The sequence below is a fragment of the Bombus vancouverensis genome, chromosome 6, assembly GCF_051014615.1.
Source record: "Bombus vancouverensis nearcticus chromosome 6, iyBomVanc1_principal, whole genome shotgun sequence".
NCBI lineage: Eukaryota > Metazoa > Arthropoda > Insecta > Hymenoptera > Apidae > Bombus > Bombus vancouverensis.
In genome coordinates this window covers 18775905-18797045 of record NC_134916.1, presented here as the reverse complement: position 1 = coordinate 18797045, position 21141 = coordinate 18775905, and the positions used below count along the sequence as shown (strand labels likewise).

The window sequence follows — 21141 nt, the reverse complement described above, 5'->3', positions numbered from 1 at the left end:
GATCGCGTATCGAGTTATAAGTACGAAAAAAAGACGAAGATGAGATGGCGAGGACGTGCGAGACGGAGAACGAGATTTTTCGTCATCGGGTAACGTCTACGTACGATGGGGAATTACAGTCAATCGTCGATAAGTTATCGATAATTTTAGAAGAACGCCGCTGAAAAATAACGCTGCTTCGCATTTTGCACCGGGCATACCCGACAATTTGCCCGATATTATGGACTACTCATGCTACGGCTTTTCAACACTCGTGGCTGTCGTCGTTACCGTTACAGATACGATATCCAGTTTCGTACGATCAATACGTTTTTATAACCCCGAATTGGAGGTTCGGAACGTGGATTCGAAAAAGGTGCGAACACTGTAACCAAGCACTTTGCTCCGATACTCTCACGAGTCTTCCATACTTTTTGGCCGAACGTGATATTTAATATAAATTAGGTCCTGGTCAACGATTGCGATATTATACTATAGTAATGAGAATAACGCAATTCGATATCCTAAGAAATACCGGAGTCGAAGGAATATTAAAATTGTTGAAGCGATTACTTCGAGAAAAACTCTACATCTTTACTTTCGTATATCCGTGACCTGGAGAATAGAAGAAATATTGAGAGTACGAAGAGAATAGAATTTAGTGAAACAAAAAAATTCGAAGCAAGGAGAGGTCCATATTATTGTGTCCTTGAATATAAATTATGTTTTGGGTTACAAGGTCTAGAAAGAAAAGAGCTATAGGTAGATTTCTATTGCAGTTTCTTGCAGCCTTCAGCTAGAGTTACAAGGTTAACTTTTTGGTAATGTCCTTTGCTATAAATATATGAACGTGCTTCCTATCGTAGCTTCTTCTATTGTATTGTAACACTGTAAGAGTAACGGTCTGGATCAGCACATATTATACTCATACTTATTTCAATATATCTTTCTATTACAAATTTATCCAATCGTTCTTCTATCAGTTAACCTCGACAAAAATTACAAAATATTTAGCCTGGAGAGTTTAAGGAAATTGAAAAGTCTGTTTTTTCGTGGGAAGCGCGAGAAATATTTTATCTTGGATGCTCGAAAGCTTTATTCCTTTGGAGATTACTAAATATTCTTGGAAGCACGCGATCAACCTAAATGCCTGTAAGAGATACGTGACCTTCGAGACAGAAAGGATTTCGATTATTTCTTTTAAAATAGAAGAAAAATTGCTATTAAAAATATTTAATAGATTTAGAATTACATAGGAAGAATTATTCGCATATAGAGTTTAATTGCGCTACAATTTGTCCGAGAATAGATTCTGTCTAGTATTCCTGAACTATATAAACCGTTTGGTAGTGATCGGTGAAAGTATCTTACGTTATCAGCACTCGTCACTTGCCGCCGTCTAAATGACAGGCAAAGAAACGAAATCGACGGCCGGAAGGAAGGAAGGAAGGAAGGAAGGAAGGAAGGAAGGAAGGAAGGAAGGAGGGAAGGAAGCTTACGACAAGAAAGAGCTTCTCCTCTGATCTAAAGTAGCGACACAATCTTCCCCGCGGACTCGCCCATAATTAAATATTACAAATGATGGCGCATCTGGAGTCGGCCTGCTCTTTTTGCGTTTTTTGTCAGGTCGAACTGAGAGGGAGGACTGTACTCTTCCACGCGATAACGATCCACGATCGCCCCGAAGGGAACCGTTCCGGCTTTGCGAGAGCGTAACTCGCTCTCGCTTCTCCTTCTCTTTCCCGACACGCTTCCAACAGACCCCCTTTTACGCGCCTCTGCCTTTAAATGCAAAAAGTCGGAAGAAATTAATATCGAACCGTGTATCGAAATGACCTTTCCTGCTCCGTCATCTTTTCGCGCTTCGCTAATACACTTACAGAGAAACATTTCCTGTAAAAACACGTACATGGCGATGCCAGCGTGGATTTTTTAATTTCCAAGATTAATAAGTAGCGATTAGTATAATTTGATTGAAAAATGCACGAAGAGTCGGTAGTTGAGTTATGCAAAAGGTAATTATCGATTGGTAATTTTGTAAGTGGATTGATTTCCTTCGTGGGAGTCGTATGTACTTTCGCCGAGATTATGAAATCGCGATCTGGTAACGGTCGTCCTAGAAAAAGTTTCGCACGTTCACCTAAGCATTCGTTGGCCATTTGGCGATCATGATGATCGTACGAACACCGGTGTAATCGCTTTAAGAAGCGGTACAGAGCATCGTGTTTAACTGTAACTGGATGTTGTAACCGTACTATATACCATTTGGAAACCAAGTAGGATATCGAAGAACATTAAACGAGAAAAGGAGAAAAAGAGAAGAGAAGGTCTTGGTGCAGCTGATTTCTTTCGTATATAAACTCTCCTTCAAGTTTTTATAGATTTCAGTTCAAATCTCTTCAGTTAAATCTCTTTCGAATCTCTCGCGTAATTTATACATCGTTATTGTTGCTATACAATTTATGTTAAAAATGTTTTTGTTATTACGCTCGTATCGAATAATAAATCGTCGAACGCGAACAGCGGATGATCATTACAACGACGAGAATAGCTAAGGTGACTCGTTAACTGCGTCATAATGATCGCTAATGTTCGGTATTATTTTGTATTTTGCATAAAATAATGAGAATGAAAAATAATATGATAACGATAATACGGTGATACAGTGCGAGTAATAACGAGCGTACGGGAGCATAACAATTAGACGAAAGCTATCTGATTACTTCCAAACATTTTATTTGGCCCTGGAAACGTCATTACGGTGTTCGTTAAAATCGCATTGCGCAAAGCTTGGAATTACTTTCATTGCGCGCTCGTGTTAAATAGGATTCGCCGTTAAATTCGAAATATTCTGTTCCACATAACGCGTACGCACACGCAGTCACGCATATTGTCAGGTTACGCGCTTAATTACGCGAGTCACGTACCGTTGCTCCACGCGCCTATGGAATTCTATGCGAGGTCCATGAGCGTTTTGCCGAATCAAGGATCATCGACAACCTCGGAATTTCCACATGGAAAATTTACGAGACGTCCGATCGAGAAAAATCTAATTTCATCGCATGTAAATTATCCTTTGTTCGTTTTACTCACGAACGCTTGCGGAATTTCCGAAATTCTATTTTATCTCTTATCGTTCTTCTGAAATTTAATTACCAAGAAATTGCTAGTTTTACGCGCGATTACACGTTGTATGATTCCAAATTCGACGTTTACGAAATTTTATTTTATTTCTTATTGTTTCCATTGTATCGGAGGGTAGAGAAATCATTATTAGACTTACATCAAATTACTTCGTTGTACGATCTCAAGATACCGTCAGCCTTACATAAATACCTGTTTACACCTATGTCAAAGTACACGCAGTCCTCTAAGAACGTCATCTTCAAAAGCGAAATCGTTGTTGCAATCTCTGGTATCGAGTTTCTCCAATTTCGATAGGAACAAACGCGGTCAGTCTTATTCTACAAATCCATGACATCACTCTGTCACGAAGATACGTTCTTAGAAAGGAACATCTGGAGCGCTGGACAATCACAGAGACCATCGCACGGCTGCATTCTCTGCCAGTCTCTAAACACGCTTCGATATAACTCGAAACTCGTCCTTCGTCGTCAAGAAGTTCATTCTACCCATACAACATATGCGCGACATGGTTAAACCAGCGTCGAAACGAACAGGTTTCCCGCGAAAGATGCGAATGGACCCAGGTGCGAGGCGATCCTCGCCCCGATCGTTCCAGCCTACTTCCTATATCAATGTCATTCGCGACCTCCATTCGACGTTTCGCTTTATCAGCATAACCGGAAGGGAAACAGCGAGAACGCGCGCTTATCGGCCGGCACTGATTTCTAGTTGAACGTTACTATACTCCGCAGCAACTCCGAGTAACTCGATCCCCTGTCCGTAGGCAACCGGTGTTGCGTTTATTAATGGTCGCGCGTCGCGAGAAATCTCTTTTGCGCGGGTGCGTTTAATTACAATACTTTTGCTTTTTCTTCGATAATCTCCCGACGTCGTGAAACGAAACCATGACAACAGAGAAAAATACAGTTTGATCGTATTAGGTCGTCCAGAAAGTTTCTTTCGTTTTATAAGGAAATCGCATATCATCGAAACTGTTGTTTCGTTGGTTGTGAGATTTTCGATGAAAACATCGATCTCGAAAGTATCGAAAAGCATAGTTTAGGTTTTTGGTATGTCGTTCCTTCTAACCACGAAATAGTACAACAATTATTATTTTCCTTATGTTTTCTCTCTGTTTCCCTCGAGGTAATCTTCGAACGTAATGAAGCAACGAATGCAAAAGAGGAATAAGAAGAGATAAGAGAAACGGGGGAACGGGGGAACGGGGGAACGGAGGAAAAGGAGAAGGAGAGCTTTGACCTGTTTGCTAGGTTCGTGGTTTCGAGGTACGGCGCGGCAAGTCGAGATCCATCTAGATAAAGGCTCGCGGGGCAACGATCCGTATCGACCGACTGGAAGGACAATTGGAACTGAGATTTCGTAACGGCGACATAAACGTAAAGGCAAACGATCGCGGCACGACGCCTTCTCCTTGTAGACACAATCCGGGAATGCTGCTGTATCGTTCGTTCCGGCGTGCTCGGATACGAATTAAAATTCTGTGAATGCCAGCTCGTTCGTGAACGGTTCGTTAATGGTACGCGGTGAGCGGTGTCGAATCGATTTTTTTCGCCGGACCTCCACTTTATTCCCAAGATGTTCTCGGGATGCGAACAGGGAGACAGAGAGCGAGAGAGGCAGAGAGAGAAAGAGAGAGAGAGAGAGAGAGAGAGACTGCTCGCGGATAATCGAACGCCAAATCACGTTTCCCTCGTATATACTTTATCGTACGCTCGGAATCGATTCTCTATCGTGTGACTAATTTCTGTGAATTATCCTGAAAGATGAAAGACACGTGAACAACGAACAACGGAGAGATCAAACTATAATTTTCGTGGAGCGTACGGGCGAAGAAAAGGAGAAGTTTCGACGAAAGCTGCGTGCCACCGCGGGGTCCAATCCCACGGCGGCATGGACGTTGAATTATCGTCGAACCGTTAACAGGCGAAGAAATAACGAAGACTGGCTGCCCGGCGAGTTCTCATCAGGACATTCACGAAATTTCTCCTCTAGGATACGTGTATATATATATATAAGTATATGTGTATGTATGCACATGTGTGAAACAGAGGTCAGGTTCAGGCTGCTGACGTAGCGGACAAAAATTCGATACGATCGTAGTTTGGTGGGTCTGTCGGTGCCGACAGCGCTTTTCCTTGTTACGGTGGTCGGTAGTCCGGCGGAAAACACGTGTTCCAGCTACAGGACGTACAACAAGAGGGTTGTTCCATTCTCCTTCTGTGTTTCGGCATTCCTTGTCTCTTGTCGAGCACGAGGAATGTCTTCCCTCATCCTCGTGTCATTGAGAAACACCGGGAAGATGAAAGACGTATCCTTACGTCATCATCATTGACGATCACGTTGGAAAAGCTGGACCCTGATCAGCCAGATGCTGGACGAAGGGAACACGAAGCGGAAGAAGAAGCAGAAGACGAAGATGAAGAAGAAGAAGAAGAAGAAGAGACGAGCACGAGAGCGAAGAAGTTGAGAGAGGGAGGAGCAGCGAAGAGGAGTGTAGGGAGATACGAGCTGGCACTGAGAAGGGAGAAAAAAAGGTGAAGGTGCAACGAGGTAGAAAGCAACCAGTTCAGGTCCAGGTATTCTATTATGCTCGGTTATCTAGATTATGGCATTCCTGCTTCGAGGAACCTGGCAACCTGGGGTGGACGGAATGGGGTGTTTCAGGATACCCGACTTCGCTCCGATCTCTCCCGTTCTCTCTCCTTCTGCGTCACGGTTTCGTTGCTTCGGAGCACCCATTAATCCTCTTCTGTCGGGTGAAACTCCGAAATTAAAAAAAATATATGTGTAGATATGTACGAAGGAGGATCTCCGGGCCAGGGAAACGGTCGGACACGAGGAGGCCAGGGACCCAGGTAGGCCGTTCCGAGGCGATCCCTCGATTTTCTGACTTGGAATCGTGGAATTTGTTATATCCCATTGAATTACGTTAAACCTTTTTTAAAACCGAGTGGTTCTGGTCGTTCGGTATAACCTTTGTACACAACTCGGTCCTCTTTCACAAAAGAGTCGTTCGTTAGGTTGACGTTATTAGCGAGAAACGCATCGACGGAACCTGGCCGTTTCGAAGGTGGCGCGATCCAGCCAAATTATTTATTTGTCAATGACGATCCGATAACGTCGTATAAATTGATACGGGATACGTTCTTCGATATTCAAAGACCTATCTACACGGATTCTCGAGGAAATATCCGCTCTTCATCGTGCAAGTGTGCGAATAGGTAAACGCGTGTAAAGCAGGAGTCCGGACGAAACGGTGAGCCGAAAAATCCAGCAGCAGGTAGCCAGGTCCAGGTGTTACGTTGCCGTATCCTAGGTTTTTACGTCTTTGTTTTTAAAACCTCCTATCGTGTTACACTAGTAGATTCCTTAGATCCGCGATCAGATCGTTCCAACTCGGAGCACATGGCGCCTGGCTGTAACTCGCGCGCAACCAAAATTTTCAGGCGGCCGGCGGAACAAACATTTTTAGGTAGATCGTTTGTCGAGATAAACGAACAAGGAGGCGCGCGAGCCTTCTAAGACGAAAAAGCACTCTCGCCAGGTATTTCCATTGTCTTACCGTGTGTGGGTATAGGATCTTGGGAACTCGTGATTAGTCCGTTCGCAAATAACCTCGTGGCGCACGGCGCCTCTAGCAAATCGTATTCGTACAAATAGACCGAACCCGTGTCAACACGTCGTTCCATTAGCAGGCAAAATTCCGGCTGTTTAGGGTGTGTCCACGTGAATCCACGATTGTGGAGACCGTGGCCATTAGCGCGGATCGGAGGAACACGACCGCGAGAGTACCGGTTTTCTCTACGTCATCAGATAACTCTGTTAGATTTCTTTGTCTTGTCGGGGAATAGATAAGGGAATATGGAATCTAACACGATGATTAGAATGGACGACGAGAGCCGGCTAGAACAATGGACGGGGCAAAGAAACTCCGGGAAACACGATGCTCGTTGGAGAGATTAGAGGCGTACAAAGTACGGCCAGGTATGAGGAAGGAAAATTCTATGGTTTTTTTTTGAATCGAGGAAAACGATGTACACTTTCGAACGAGTAAATAGAGGGAACAGATACGTCGATGCCGATAAGTAAGGGACGATTCGTGGAGCCGCGGCAACGACGGAATTCGAGGTATTTCGAATCGAGTGGATTCTATGGAAACGCACGAAAGTTTCGCGATGCTATCTTCGAACGTGTTCGGTTTCGTTTCGGGATTCCTGGATATCTTGCTTTTTGAATTAATTGAGGATTCGATAGGCCGAACTTTTCACGGGATAAGTCTAACGTTCTATGCGAATTTTGCTATGTTTCTTAACAAAAACGTACGATATCTCGCACGGATAAGATATTAATATACCCACTTATTTTTCAAATTCGAGCTAAATCTCTTTCTAAATATCGCATCGTTGATCCCTTCGTATCCATGGACGAAGCGTTTCTCGGTGTCAATTTCGAAACTGATCGTTACCCTTATCGCTGCACTTGGCACCAAATGAAAAATCTCACTCAGAGCGTAGTACGATCGATGCGAAAAGTCCTATATTCCTCGGCTTGTTATTTCGAGAAGAACGCCGAAAGAGACGGTAGATAAACGCATGGCATCCTGAGAAGCTCGCGGAAGTTGGAACAAAGAGACGTAGATCGTCGAGGATCGTCGATGAACCTTCGTTAACGAGTAACAGTATCGACATGTTTGCTCTTCGATAACCGCTATACCTAATGAAAATCCCGAGAATCCTGTTTTCCATTCTCATGCAACGGCATCATTGCGGAAAACATCGCGAAACTCGCGACGAGATGGGATCGAACGATCGTTTCGGGTGTAACGAACGACAGCGGCGTCGCTCGGAAAGGCAACCGTGCCCGTTCCTCGAGGTGGATCGATTAATGAGGGCCGATAACGGGGATGATTACTTCATTACGCGTCGCCGCTTACCGTCCGGTAACGCGAAAGTCGTACCCCGTTCGTCGAAGGTATGTCGAGGACTTGGAGGCGGAACAGCAGTGAACGCCAGCAGCGACGGCAGCAAGGGAGCGGGCACACGGTGCCAGGCGGCAAGGATTTAGTGCGACCAGGTCCTTGAAAGAGTCGTAAATGAGCGGTCCAGTGGTTTCTTGCCTGCCCCAGAGATGGCGCCGGTTGTATCGTTAAGAAACGCTTCGCCAAGGTTTCTACGAGGTTCGAAGACCTTCCGAACTGTTCCATCCACTTTGCAAATTATCCTTGCACCCACTTGCACCATAATTTACAAAACTAAGGAGTTTTTTTTGTAAATGCATTTGTAAGAGAGATTTGTAAATATTAGATTGTCCGAAATGTTTCTTTCGTTTTATAAGGAAATAATAGACGCGGAATGGTTTCTGTTTCATATTAGTTTATTGAATTACGCACGAACATAATAACAGAAATAGAACGAAATGGATCATATCTAATTCGATAAAATAACGTAAAACAGAAATTGTCGTCCGTTTATTATCACCGATATGAAATCGAAAGAAACTTTTCCGACAACCTAATACGTATAACGTATAATTTCTCGTATTAGCAAATTTGTTACTGTTACGGGAGATTTATTGGTATCGGCGAGTTGTAAGATTTTAATCGATAATCGATAAAATTAATATCCTTTCCGCTCCTTGATCCAGCTTTGTACGATCTTATAGAGTAAAAAGACTTTTTGAACAGGTTTAAGCGAATTTTGAAGCAAGAACGTAGGGACGACCCTTCCAGTTGGACATTACTGGAATTGTGGTTTAACGATAGAAGATCGACAAATTCTTAACGATTGATTACGTTTGATTAGTTCTAGGAATTGCGTGACTCACGTTGAGCTAATAAAACAACTGTTGGTGCCACTCGTGTTTTGGGGGAGAAACAAGGTAAACTGGTAGAATAATATTTCGGGTGGACTATGTGCGATCGAATACCTGGTTCCCTGTGACGAAAAAGTCTTCGATAATTTCGAAAAGCTAGCACGCGTCGTGCAGAGATCCCATTCGACACACGGAAAGAACCGATTAGAAGCTAGAAATCTAAGAAAGATTAGAATATGTAGCTTGTAACTATCGATCGGCGTTCATGTACTCTATTCGTATCTGTGCCGTATGCATTCCCCTTCCGCGAAGTCTATAAAAGTAGCTGTCTGCTAGCTTGATAAAAATAGATAGCCATATCTACGTTTAACACGGAATAAACAAGTATTACTCGTGACCTCCTGTAACGTTAAAACAGTCCACGTACCAAGAATCCGTCGTAGAATGGTATTTGCGATAGTCGCGTCATCTAGCACGAAGCATTATTTAACGTTTCCAACCAAGATGTTGCTTCGATTCCATCGAAAGGCTACGAAAGAACAAACAACCGCGCGTATTATCGACGTTTGACGAAGAATTTGTGGTTAGAGGATACGTCTTCGAGACACGCGCAGCTCCTTACGGACGAAGAAGCCCGTAACAGCGTTTGCACGTCGGCCGAGGCGAACGACTCACGAGCGGTGACTGTGTAAATGTAACATCGTTGCGTGGCGTGGCCGCGTGTACGCGAAGAAACACGTATGCACACGTGACCAGCGCTGCGTACATCCCTGTGTGGACGTGAATGCACCGCTCATTACGGGATAATGGGTTATTTCGATCCTCCTCAAATTACCGAGTCGACAATGAGGGATTCGATTCGAAAAAGCCTCGCTGCTGTGCCCGCGCTCCCTCTCCTTTCTGTCTGACGGAGCCGCGAGTCCTTTCAGGGTCCCAGCAGCGAGCGATGGATTGGAAGCGAGATGGCGTAAAGAAAGAAAGAAAAAAAAAGGACGATAAAATGAAAAGGAGGAGGAGGAGGAGGAGGAGGAGGAAAGAGAAACAGACGAGGAGCGGCTGGTGGCAGGGGGAGAGAGGGAGAGAGAGCACGGTCAGACGAAACAGGCCGAAAGAAAGGCACGAAGAGTTTTGGCCGGTGGCTCGAAAACCGAGGAGACAAATGAGGACGAGCGAGCGAGGATACGTCGGTAGAAGGGACCGTGAGGCAGTTGCTCTCTCGTTCGTTCTTCTCCTTCATCCTCCTTTTTCTCAGCGTGTTCAACGTCTCTTCATGGAACGCGCACCGCAGGACCTCGAGGTGCAATCTCCTGCACGGTTTTGCAGACGAAACGTGCACTTATACGCACTCATCATGTGCATATGCTTCCCGTCTCCCCTCTCTCTTTCTCTCTCTCTCTCTCTCTCTCTCTCTCTCTTTCTCCCACGCAACACGCAAATACGCATGTTCTTCCGTAACACCGAGCGAGTCTCTCCATTATTCGAAGCACGGAAATCATCGACAGCTCGACGACTCTCTTGCCGGTGCGGTGAAACGGAAATTGGTATTTTACGAATCCTTTCGCGGTCTCGAGGATGTCCAAGCGACGCGGCAAAATCGTTCGACAAAAGGTGGAACGGAATTTAGGACGTAGGAAACTGGGAACAAAGGGTACGGTTAACGCGATTGGTATCGATTTAACATAGCCGACATCGCAGTTTTTCTTTTTGGCGAGGAGGGCGATTTATGACTCTGTCCTAAATTCTCCGAGTTTTGGTCCGTTCTCCTATTGGTCTTTCACGCTCGAACGAAACGTTTCTTTCATTCGGCACCGATGAATTTGATTTCTACGTAAAAAAAGAACGTACACGTTACGACGAAGGTCCCGAAAGCTCTGTCAGTTGGAAAAGTAATTAAGTAAAGATAAAAATAAAGCCGAAGGATACGGCAAGCGGCTTTATTAACTCGATCCAGTACGGCCGTCGTTTCCACTGAATTCATAACCGAAGCGAAGCCCGTTAGGTATTTTAAAATTCATCCTGGAACGTTGCACCGGGCCGCGAAACGTGATGTTTCAGAAACCGGACAGCTTTTCATTCTCGTTCCTAACACTCCGTCAATTACGATCGATAATTGAGCCGCTATAGCCGCGCCCGGGGCCCCATTAAAATGCGTTAAAATTCTCAGCAAACGAAGGGAGTACGAGGCTCTCTTCTGGCCAGAGACAAAAAACGAACGCGTCGATTACGAGCTAATTGGGCCAACGCGGGACGACTTATCCCGCGAGTTCCCGTGGGAATAAAATTATTCGTCCGTTCGGCGCACACCTACGGCCGAACAAATATGCGGCTTCGTCTTCACGCAACCCACACAAACGCCACGTGCCTCCGTGAAATACTCGTGTGTGCATACACGCTGCTCGGGCCCGCAATTATTTTAAGTGTATAGCGATATCCGAGCAGCTATTAATGACGTTCCTTCGCAGATGAAATCGCGTGCTGACCAGGGATAACGCGTCCAACAGCGTATAGTGTATACACGTAGGCGCGAATTAATTGGTATAATAATGATCATTACGGTGCACCGTCTACAATCAAACGATACACTTTTTTTTCTGGCGGACAAACGTGTAACGTAGTCTCGTGCAAATGTTCGCCACCTGCTGAGCCGTGGAAATTTCTCATTGCGCGTATCCGTTCGCCCTTCAGGTGACGAAACCTATGGGAACGTCGCGATTCGCTACGCCCTATCGACTGACAAACGCGGACGCGACCACACTCGGGGGATCATCCGGGAAAAATGGAATGCGTGGGTAACGCGAAATATCGTTCACGCTCCGTGCTAGATGATGGCTATCTGTCGACGCACAATACGCGATTACTTCGTAAGTCTGATATACGACCGCCGGTCCCCATCGATCGCTCCCCTACCCTCGGTTCTTCTTGGGCAAATATTAATTTCCACAGGCGGGAAAATTGATTTTAACCGCTGGCAGGATTTCGGGGTGGGCGTACGCGGTCTGTTCGTTGAAATTGCAACGTTACGAAGAAATTTTGAGAACGTACGAAGCTTCGATCGAGCACTAATTCGCGTATTACGCTGTTCTTTACCTAGTAAAGATTTAGGATATCGTGATATTTATCCTACCGTAAACTCTGACGCTATTTTCCCTCTTCCTTTCTATCCCTCTAACCGACAATCCATCCATCGCGTCCATTTGTAGCAATATAACGAGGCGCACGAGGAATTGGGACATAAATTCCTGTGGTACGCACGCGTTTTACGGATTACGGTGTGTCGTACACGCCCCGCCAACAACATGTAATCGCATGTAAGTCCTAACCACGATGTTACAGGGGTTTTTCGCTGTTGGCGAGGGTGCCCCTCTTCTTTTTCCCCGAGTATGGACCAGAGACACGGACAGCCGTAGAGGGGTTTTGTAACAGGAAACAGCTGCCGTTCGAGAAGGACACTTTTCTGACGATTTTACCGGGGTCCCTTTTCACGGATGCGATGGGCGCCGCCGCCGCTGCCGCTTTCTCTCCATCTTTCTTTCTGGACGTGTTTTCTCGACGCGTCTGGTTTCCAGTTTCCAGGCGATCCGTAGCTATTGGTCGAAGGCTCGGTTCGCGTTTAATTAACCGTAACGCGGTCTTCGTAGCTCGTAACGCCCCGACGTACGCTTTTTCTCCCTTACGCTGGTGACTCTCGAGCGTAAGGCATCCGTGTATTGTTGCCGGAGCAGCAAGCGGGAGGAGAGAGCACCGGTTGCATGGGACACACCGAGTAATGATGTACACGCGTGCTTACGCTAATAATGATCTTTTGTTTCTCGGCCTCTTTGCGGATTTTTACGAAAGATATTTAATACTGATAACGCCAGGATTTATTGCCAGCCGCCAGAGTCTGCTGGAGATAAACGTGCCTCTTGGAGCAGCTTCTCTCTCCTTCTCCTTCTCTCTCTCCCTTTCTCTCTTTCTTTGAGCTACTCACAGGGACACAAGGGGTGGTGGAGAAAGAGGAACTTTTTCCATGGTTGGAACTCTCCGAGTCGCTTCGCCAGTAAACGCTAACGACGAAGAGAACGGAATATTCCTTTCGCTTACGGTTCCTCGACATCGAGAGACGTGGCCACGGGATTATCGGTGTAACTCGCGTTAAATTAGTGGATATCGAGTTCGGTTAACGACAAATCGTACGCGCGATTCCGCTTTCCTTTTGCTGTGCGTCTTTTATTGCCTAATTAATCACGATGACTTCCTCTTAGTGAGACAGTCGCGTTACAAAGCGGTAATAGTCTCGTCGTCGAAAGTAAATCACGCGCAAGTGGATGGATGTAACTTATAATTCGTAAATCAGTCGGGAGAGTTTTCCGATCGGCGTTTCGCGCCACGTTTTCGCACTTTTTCGCGATCATAAATCGTTCTCCGCGAATACCACATAGAGGTGTATAAGAGTGTATTAGTGGTGGAAGAATTAAGAGAAACTCTTTCTCTCTCTCTCTCTTTGATCTGTGCGAGTCGTAGAACGTTAAACACGTGGTAACAGGAAGAAGGCGTCCTGCAAGTTCATGGAGATATTTACGCGCTGTCCGCGTACTCGTAAACGTCACCGGTGTGTCTTGCGTCTCGTTTTTCTCGCGTAGACCCGCGTTGACGCGATGCCACTACGGCCCGTTAGCTTTTAACGATGAATAATTAATTTGCCGCTCGTTAAGCCATGCGCCACATTCTCCAGACACACGCGATTTAACGATGCTCGTAATCAGCTGATTCGACAGAAACATTTCCTTCAAATCGAGTTTTCTTCTTCTACAATTACTTTAATCATAGGAAAATGACGCGCTTCTGTTCGTCGTGGTTTCGTCGTATTTATGTAAAGACGAAGAAGCTCCGAGGCTTCCTTCCGTAATTGCATGAAATACCATTTTATCTGTTTAAAATAAATTCGTCGTCTTGTATTTTCAATAGCTAAACTACCGATCACTCGACCGTCGTTAAATCGGGAATAAAATGTAAGGTTATTAGATGAAACGATTAGACTGGGATACAAGCGATTTTATAGGTCGTTATTCACCCGCTCCGCGAAGCGGATTTCAATTTTCCTGTAGAAAGGGCGTCGCTTTAACGAGAAGGGAACCGATGACTTCAGGCTGGCGGTACTCGCGAATGTAGAGATTTCACACTGTTCGTAATGATACTTCGCAGAGCGAGATATTTGCAGCGTACCATTTGACTTCTGTGCAATTTGCCTTCAGCGTAGTTTCGTCGTTTATTTTCCCACGCGTGATTAAACGAAGATTTCGTTTTTCCCGCACGAAGGCCGCAACGTGTCTCCCCTAAAGTTACATTTTTTTGACAACAGAATTTTAACAGAAATTCTTGTTGCTATTTTCGTCGGAGTTAGCGGAATAATTAGGATCGGTCGATTCGTACGTGATCTCCGGGTTGTTTCCTATCGTCCCGTCGTGACGAAGGTGTTTCTTTGTTTCCGCGTGATTCGACACGGCAACGGCGTGCCGGCCGTCGGTTATTTCCACGAATCGGGCAGCGAATTCTCGATCTTCGGTACGAAGGGTACTAGTTTCCTCGGGGAAACCACTGATTTGTGGCTGCTGCAAATCGATGTTGCCTTAATACTCGAAGCTATAAAGCGCCACGAAACGAAGCTACCGAGAGCCGGATAATAGGAATCTTCGGTGGTTTTCAAAAACGAGCTTCTTGCTGCGTGTACACCGGCAATTTAATAACGGTACCGAGGCCGTGTTAAAGTGTAACGGTTTATGAAATCTACACCGCGCCGAAATTAAGATTTTTCGGGGTAACGCGCCACGCTGCACTCTAATTTTAGGCCGTGGCGCATCGTTAACGCTCGACTTGCTAAAACCGCCATTTTTCGTACAATTAGCAATTTCTTCGCGTACATATTTATTACGCATAGATATTTCGTATGTAACGAACATGCCATCGCGTCTCGGTTTCACGGACGATACGTTCGATTCGCGATTGTATCGACGAAATCCGTCACGCTTGTCGCTAGCATTACGCGTTAACGGCATAATTCTGATAGTCGTGAACTGCTTCGAAACTGCTGGTTTCTCAATTTTTCATACTATCGCTTGCAAAGCGACAAGCGGTTTTCATCGACCGTGATTTTTCGACTCGAGTTGCGAGATTGCGAGTAAATTAAAAGTAACTGACGAATCGATGGAACAGGTGACTGTACGGAAACGTTCTCTTATCAGATCCAGATATATCGCTTCCTCTCCACTGTAGACTATATAATATAATATAATAAAAAAATAAATTTACACGATCAGGTTATTTGACACTAGCTCGATATGTTTACGCGAAGCTAGGTAAAGTGCGAAACATTTTTGACACGCTGTGACGAATATCGTTGTTCGAATGCCATAAAGTGTCAGGAACGTAGTACATATCGTACATAGTACAAACGAGTGTCATAAATATATTCTAATACGAACGAGTATAATCGTCTCTCAGGTGTCGATAATACCGGCACCGTTATCGTGAAATATAAAGTACAGTTTGATACTTTGTCAGCACGTTGGTCTTGTTGCGGAATTAACGACGTGGCCGATCAAAAATACGACAGGCCGTGTTACGCGTATGTGCGAAACAAGTCGAATACGAAACCGTAAGCGCAACGACAGGCAGAAACACTTATTGCACGGGCCGTTCCATGCCTTCCTCGACTCGATAGAATCGTCTAGCCGTGCGCGCGCGCGCGCTCCGAAGAGTAGAGAGTTCAATAATCTGCCGCGGCAGATCTTCTTGTCCGGCATTGAAGTCTCCAGCGGCGCTGCAGCATCTGCTGCCGCGATCGTGCCTCTGTCGTCGTTATTTCGCCAACGACATCGTGATCGTTTAAAATTCTTCTTTAAATCAATTATCTCCGCGAAACTTGAACGAGTAATTGATCCCATGACGATTTAGATCCATTGCCGCTCCGATTAAAACAATAGTTTGAACGTTTCGTCGTCTTATTAACCAGCAGAATTATCTTTCACCATATTTTCAGCGAGTATTAAATCGTTTTAACGTGTTCGACACAGGCAAGTAAAGAGATGCCAATCGTTTTTAATACGTTCCACCATAGTTACAAAGAGTCGAATTCTCGTCGAAAACACAACGAGGTAGTAAACGTCAATGCTGGCGCGCTCTGGCCCGCCAGTAGAGAATACGTTTGCCAGCGTAACATCGTGGAAACGGATTTATGATAATCAACGAGCCACGGATCTCCGTGCTTCGCGTGACAGCTTTTTTCTCTCCGCACCCCCTCCCTCCTCTACCCTTGTTTTACGCTGAATTTCTTCAAGCGAATTTCGATTTTCCAATAAGCGGCCGAGATTTACACCCTCTTTATGCGCGCGGTCTCGCTTCTTCGACGAGAACGCACTCTTCTCTCCAGCAGTATATTTTCCCTCGTTTTTCTCTCTTTCTGCCCTATCTTCTCCGTTTCCTTTTTGCTCGCTATATACGTGTTACTTCCTTTTCGATTTTTTTCCGTGCGGGACGTGTTTTTTACTGCCCTTCGTACGTCCCTTGAAAAAGACAGTCTGACAACGTCCTTCTCCTTCGCGAAATGGATTCTCACACGTACGGGCACGCACACGTTCCAGAGTCCACGTCGTCCTGGCTGTAAGTAATGCATGCGCGACTTCAAACCGATCGTCAAAGTCAGCCGGACGTCGGGGCCTTATACGAGAGAGGAGAATAGGGTGCCCGGATTTCGTTGTACGATGCGCGCTGTGCACGCACACACCGATGCGCCGGGCAACTTGAATACGCGCATTCAAGTTCTCGAGCACACCGTGCACGATAAAAAGTTACGTTAACTTACCGCCGAATATCCACGCGATACCTTTCGGGGCGTTCCTTCGAAAATTTCGTTCTACCGTGGTGATTTCGAGATATTCTTTACGGCAGAACTTCTACAAAATATCCTTCGCGATCGTGCAATCGAATTTCTGGTAATTTTTCGTCCAAGTTCGACCGATCTTCGGGCCGCGTCCTTGAAAGTTCGATGGCGAGCAAAAATTTCGTTTTACGAGCGTTCTTTCTCGGACCGAATTAGTTGGCGGGATGTGCGGCGACAACGATGGCGAGATCGAGAAAACGATCGGCCAGAAACTACAGACGATCGAGAAAATTACGAGGCTGGCAAGTTTTTCACGCTCGTCGAAAAGGAGGCGAAGCGAGCGAAAAAAGAAACGATATCGCGTCGATTATAACGTTGACGCGAATCACGAGCGTGTTTCTTGTCCAACGCGTATCGTGCGCGAATTTACGCATTCACCGCCGCACCGGCGAGGATACTAAAAAGTAGTGCGAACTACGCAAATTGCCGGGCAAAACCAGCAAAAGAAATTGCTCGGCTAACAAGCTGCTTATAAGGACACCGCTTCCTCGAGTAACAAGAAAAAAAAAGAAGAAAAAAAAAAGAGAAGAAAAAAAGAACGGGAACGTTACGAGCCTCTTACTAGCACAATTCGTCGACAGGGTACTGTTACGGTAGCCCAGGATGATTTTCACGCGAAATCTAACCAAGTTACACGCGAATTTTCGGTACGTTCTTGTACACGACGAGAATATGATTTTTTTTACCGTTGTCTCACACACGAAACGAGTTATCCGGGACAAGTAGAAAAATACCGTGACAGATTAGATTAACTACGTAATGTGGATTTAATTGGCAGTGTGGTGAATCGAGCCTGCCGCTTCGGTTTGACGAGCGCCACTTTGATTTCGCTCGTCGTCCGAGCAGGAAGCGAGCAACAGAGAACGCACTTATAGATTTTTTTTCCAGATAAAATAACGAGCCTCGTTACCCGGCCAGATTTACACGTTTCGCGTGAAACTATGCTTATGCGCGATACAAAACGCGTGACGCGTAAATTCTGACGAGTATTATACACCTTGAATTACCGTAGCTTCCTTCATTCTCCACCCTTTCTGCATGGATATGTTCTAGTTCTCGCGCTTTATAGCCGATCGTTTCTCGCGCACGTTCGATGACGACTGCGAATATCGAATATTCCGCATAAAGCAACGCGTCTGTCGTAATCTTTCTCCGCGCGAGAAAATCGGTCGAGTTGGGAAAAACAAAACGCGATACTTGGTAAAATATTCGTTGATAAAGCCGAATAAAAATTCCCACGGATAGCGCGTTTAGAGGTAAGCGCACGCGTTAACCTATTGCCCTATAATATACAATCACAGTCGCGCCGCAAATTATGGTCTAAACGCGGTTTAATATATCTCGACGTTTTTCACCTGTCACCGGTGTTCGAGCAGTTGTTATATAGGCAAGACTGACGCACGGAACCATTAAAAGGAACCGTACGGGTTTAACGGTTTAAAGTCGCAAAGAACATCGGTACCGAATAAAAACGACGCAAGGAAGTTGACACTCGCTAACGAATTTTACAGCCAGTTAGTCAAAGTTCAAGCACTCCTGTAGAACGAAGAAAATTGATCGGTCACGCGGCTACGCCGAAAGCAATTTCCCGTGGTTCTAGCCGCTGGAAATCGCCGTTTCTTCGCTTTTATCGTCGGCGATTTGGACCGAGTCGACGTCGGAACGATCCCCATGGCTCGGTCCATTTCGCAAGCGCATTAAAGCGTGGACGGCGTCGCGATGCGCCCCTGTAATTTTGGCAGACACGATACCGCGGCTTCGTCGCGATAAAAGCTCCGCCGCGCCGGAAGCGCAGCATCGTTACTCAAAAGGCACGACGCCGCGAAAAATCGATTCTCCGGCGAGCATCGCTACGAGACGCGTTTGGCACGCGTGCCAACGCGTGTACGCGTGTACGCGTATTTGCGCGAGACCCGACGAGCACAGCAGACGCGAACAAAATGAATCTTTCACCGTCTCAAGGTCTGGAAAGAGTCACGTGGCGGAGGATTTTCCTCGCGCGGAGCAGAAAATTTGGATTTGGCTTACATGGAATTGGTGGTGTTCCAGTACATGCTGATCGTCTTTGCGCAGTTGCTCACAGTGGAGAGTAGAATCGTTTGCAGGCAGACGAAGAACACCAAAGTTACAAAGGACGTGGAAACCATCGTTAACAACGTGGACGAACGAGCAGCGCGCACCGCGTCACCACTGCTCACCAAGAATACAACAATCAACAAACAACCACGACAAAAACAAGAATAACAAACAACGACACCTGCACTTTTCTTGTTGTCGTCCACAACCACCTTCCACCACTGTTGCACGGACACCACATCCACACTTCACTATTTTCGTTAGAATCGGTTCTCGTTTTCTTTTCTTCTTCTTCTTCTTCTTCTTCCTGTCCTATCTCTTTTCTTTCCTATTTTTCTCACGTCGAAGATCGAAATTCTGGGACTCGCGTATCCTCGTTCGTCCCTCTTTATCCTCGATACATTCCTCTCGCGACTCTCAGCTTTCGTTCAACTTTCAACGACCGACAAATCTTCCCACGTTTTTCGCACGCTCCTCTGGTTCGGTGCGTTCTACCGGAGCGTCTAACAGATCGAGAAAGTCGTCGAACGTTGTTGACTCGACGAGTGGCGAAATTCTTTGATGAAATCGTCGGTGATGCGCGATTGGTCGTTAGAATCGGCGAAATTTCTCCGGTGTTCTGTTTCCAACGGTGTCCACCGTGGTTCGCGTTCCATGGGTCCACCCCGTGTTTCTCTCACCTGGAGCGCACCTTACTGGCCCTCTCATTGGTCTAACTTTGCCGGAATCCGATAGAAACGACGACGAACTGTCGATAGAGGATTCTGTCTAATAGCTTCGTCGAACATGCGGCGCATCGGAGAGATGATTTTACGATAAATCCACCGTTCGATAGATGGAAGGCTGTCGTTCGCGGACAGTGAGGGTATCCGACGCTCAGCGACGGGATCACGCGAATCACCGTACGATCGTGAACCTGCCAAGCATCTCACCAGCGACCCTTTTCTCTCGGAACGACGTTGCTTCGGATGAATGAAAACCTTCGGCTAAATAACTATCGAAGATTTCTCACTGTAAACGCAAACTCTCACTGAACGATAAAAGCACCAGTGTCTCCTCTGTGACAATCCTGGCAGCTACCAGGAACAAGGAACAAGAAACTCTAGTCGTCAGAGATCGCACCGTGAAATCTCACGGATGGACCAGCACCAGAAATCTAGCGAAACGGAGCGGTGCCCTTTTACACCCGGAACACACCCCCGTATACTTTCTCACGCACTTACGATCCGCACGGGTCGCATAACCAGTGAAACGGAGCGACGCTCTCTCACTTGTTCGATCGCGAGATCCGAACCGATATATCGGTTTCTGTGTAAATCCAGGAGGACGATAGAACACTGAGAAAACTTCTTCGTCGACTTCTCGCCTCGATACGATCGTAGGCCGACACGCGTTACTCGCGTCGAGGAGCGACTCGAGCAATGGTATAAGAGGCACTCGCTGCGTCGAGACGAGCCCCGTGAACGCAGAGAGAACGGTACCTTCCTGCACGGTGTCGCGGACGCGTCTGTCGGCCGAGCGGACTGTCGCGGCCGTTCGTCTCGCGTCGGCAGACTCGAACGACGACCGGGGGTGTCGGGGAGCGCCGAACGTTGCCGGAAACGCACGAAGCCCGAGGACCCTCGTTCCCTCCGTGGCTTCGCCGACGTGTCTTGCCTTGGTCCGCGACTACGCGGTATTACGCCGCCTGCTCGCGAGACGCGAGTTTCCGAGTGGCTCTCCCTGCGAGCGTGTTCCCGTCGCTTCGCTTCGTCTCGAAGCTCGGTTCGAAGCTGCGGATACGGAGAGTGTCGTCGGTACGCGATGCGAGATTCTCGTTTCTCGCACGAGTTGCGATCGTCGCGACCACCCGTGTGGATCGCACGCGGTGAATTTTCACTCTTTGGTCCGTCGCGTCGCGCCAGAAAAGCAGTTCTCAGTTTCGAGTTCGTAGTTGTTCGAGTTTTCAACCGAACTCTCTCGGTTGACAGGTTTATTTGCAAACTGATCCACGTTGTTCAGGCATCCATGTATATCTTCGAAGAGAAGGTGCAGATCGATGTCGACGACGATAGGTGATTTCGATAGGAAGGTGGCGGAAGGTTGGGTAGGAGTTCGCGGGCGGTTGGGCGCGGACCGTGAACGTGAGAGTATTTGATCGGGGCGGCACGAGGAGGAGAGGCGCGAATTTCGGACAAATTTCATCGCAGCGAGCTCACGAGGTGCGGGAA

The 21141-nt window shown here is 46.5% G+C and overlaps 1 protein-coding gene across 1 annotated transcript in view; it reads right to left on the bottom strand.

Moving 5' to 3' along the window:
• The window catches only part of Ephrin (ephrin), a 58292-nt gene extending 37854 nt beyond the window's left edge, over positions 1-20438 (bottom strand). The window contains 2 exon segments of the mRNA XM_033339984.2: positions 18884-19109; positions 19112-20438. Of these exon segments, the coding sequence (XP_033195875.2) occupies positions 18884-19109; positions 19112-19172 (287 nt within the window). The 5' untranslated portion in view covers positions 19173-20438.
• Positions 20439-21141: the final 703 nt, after the last annotated feature.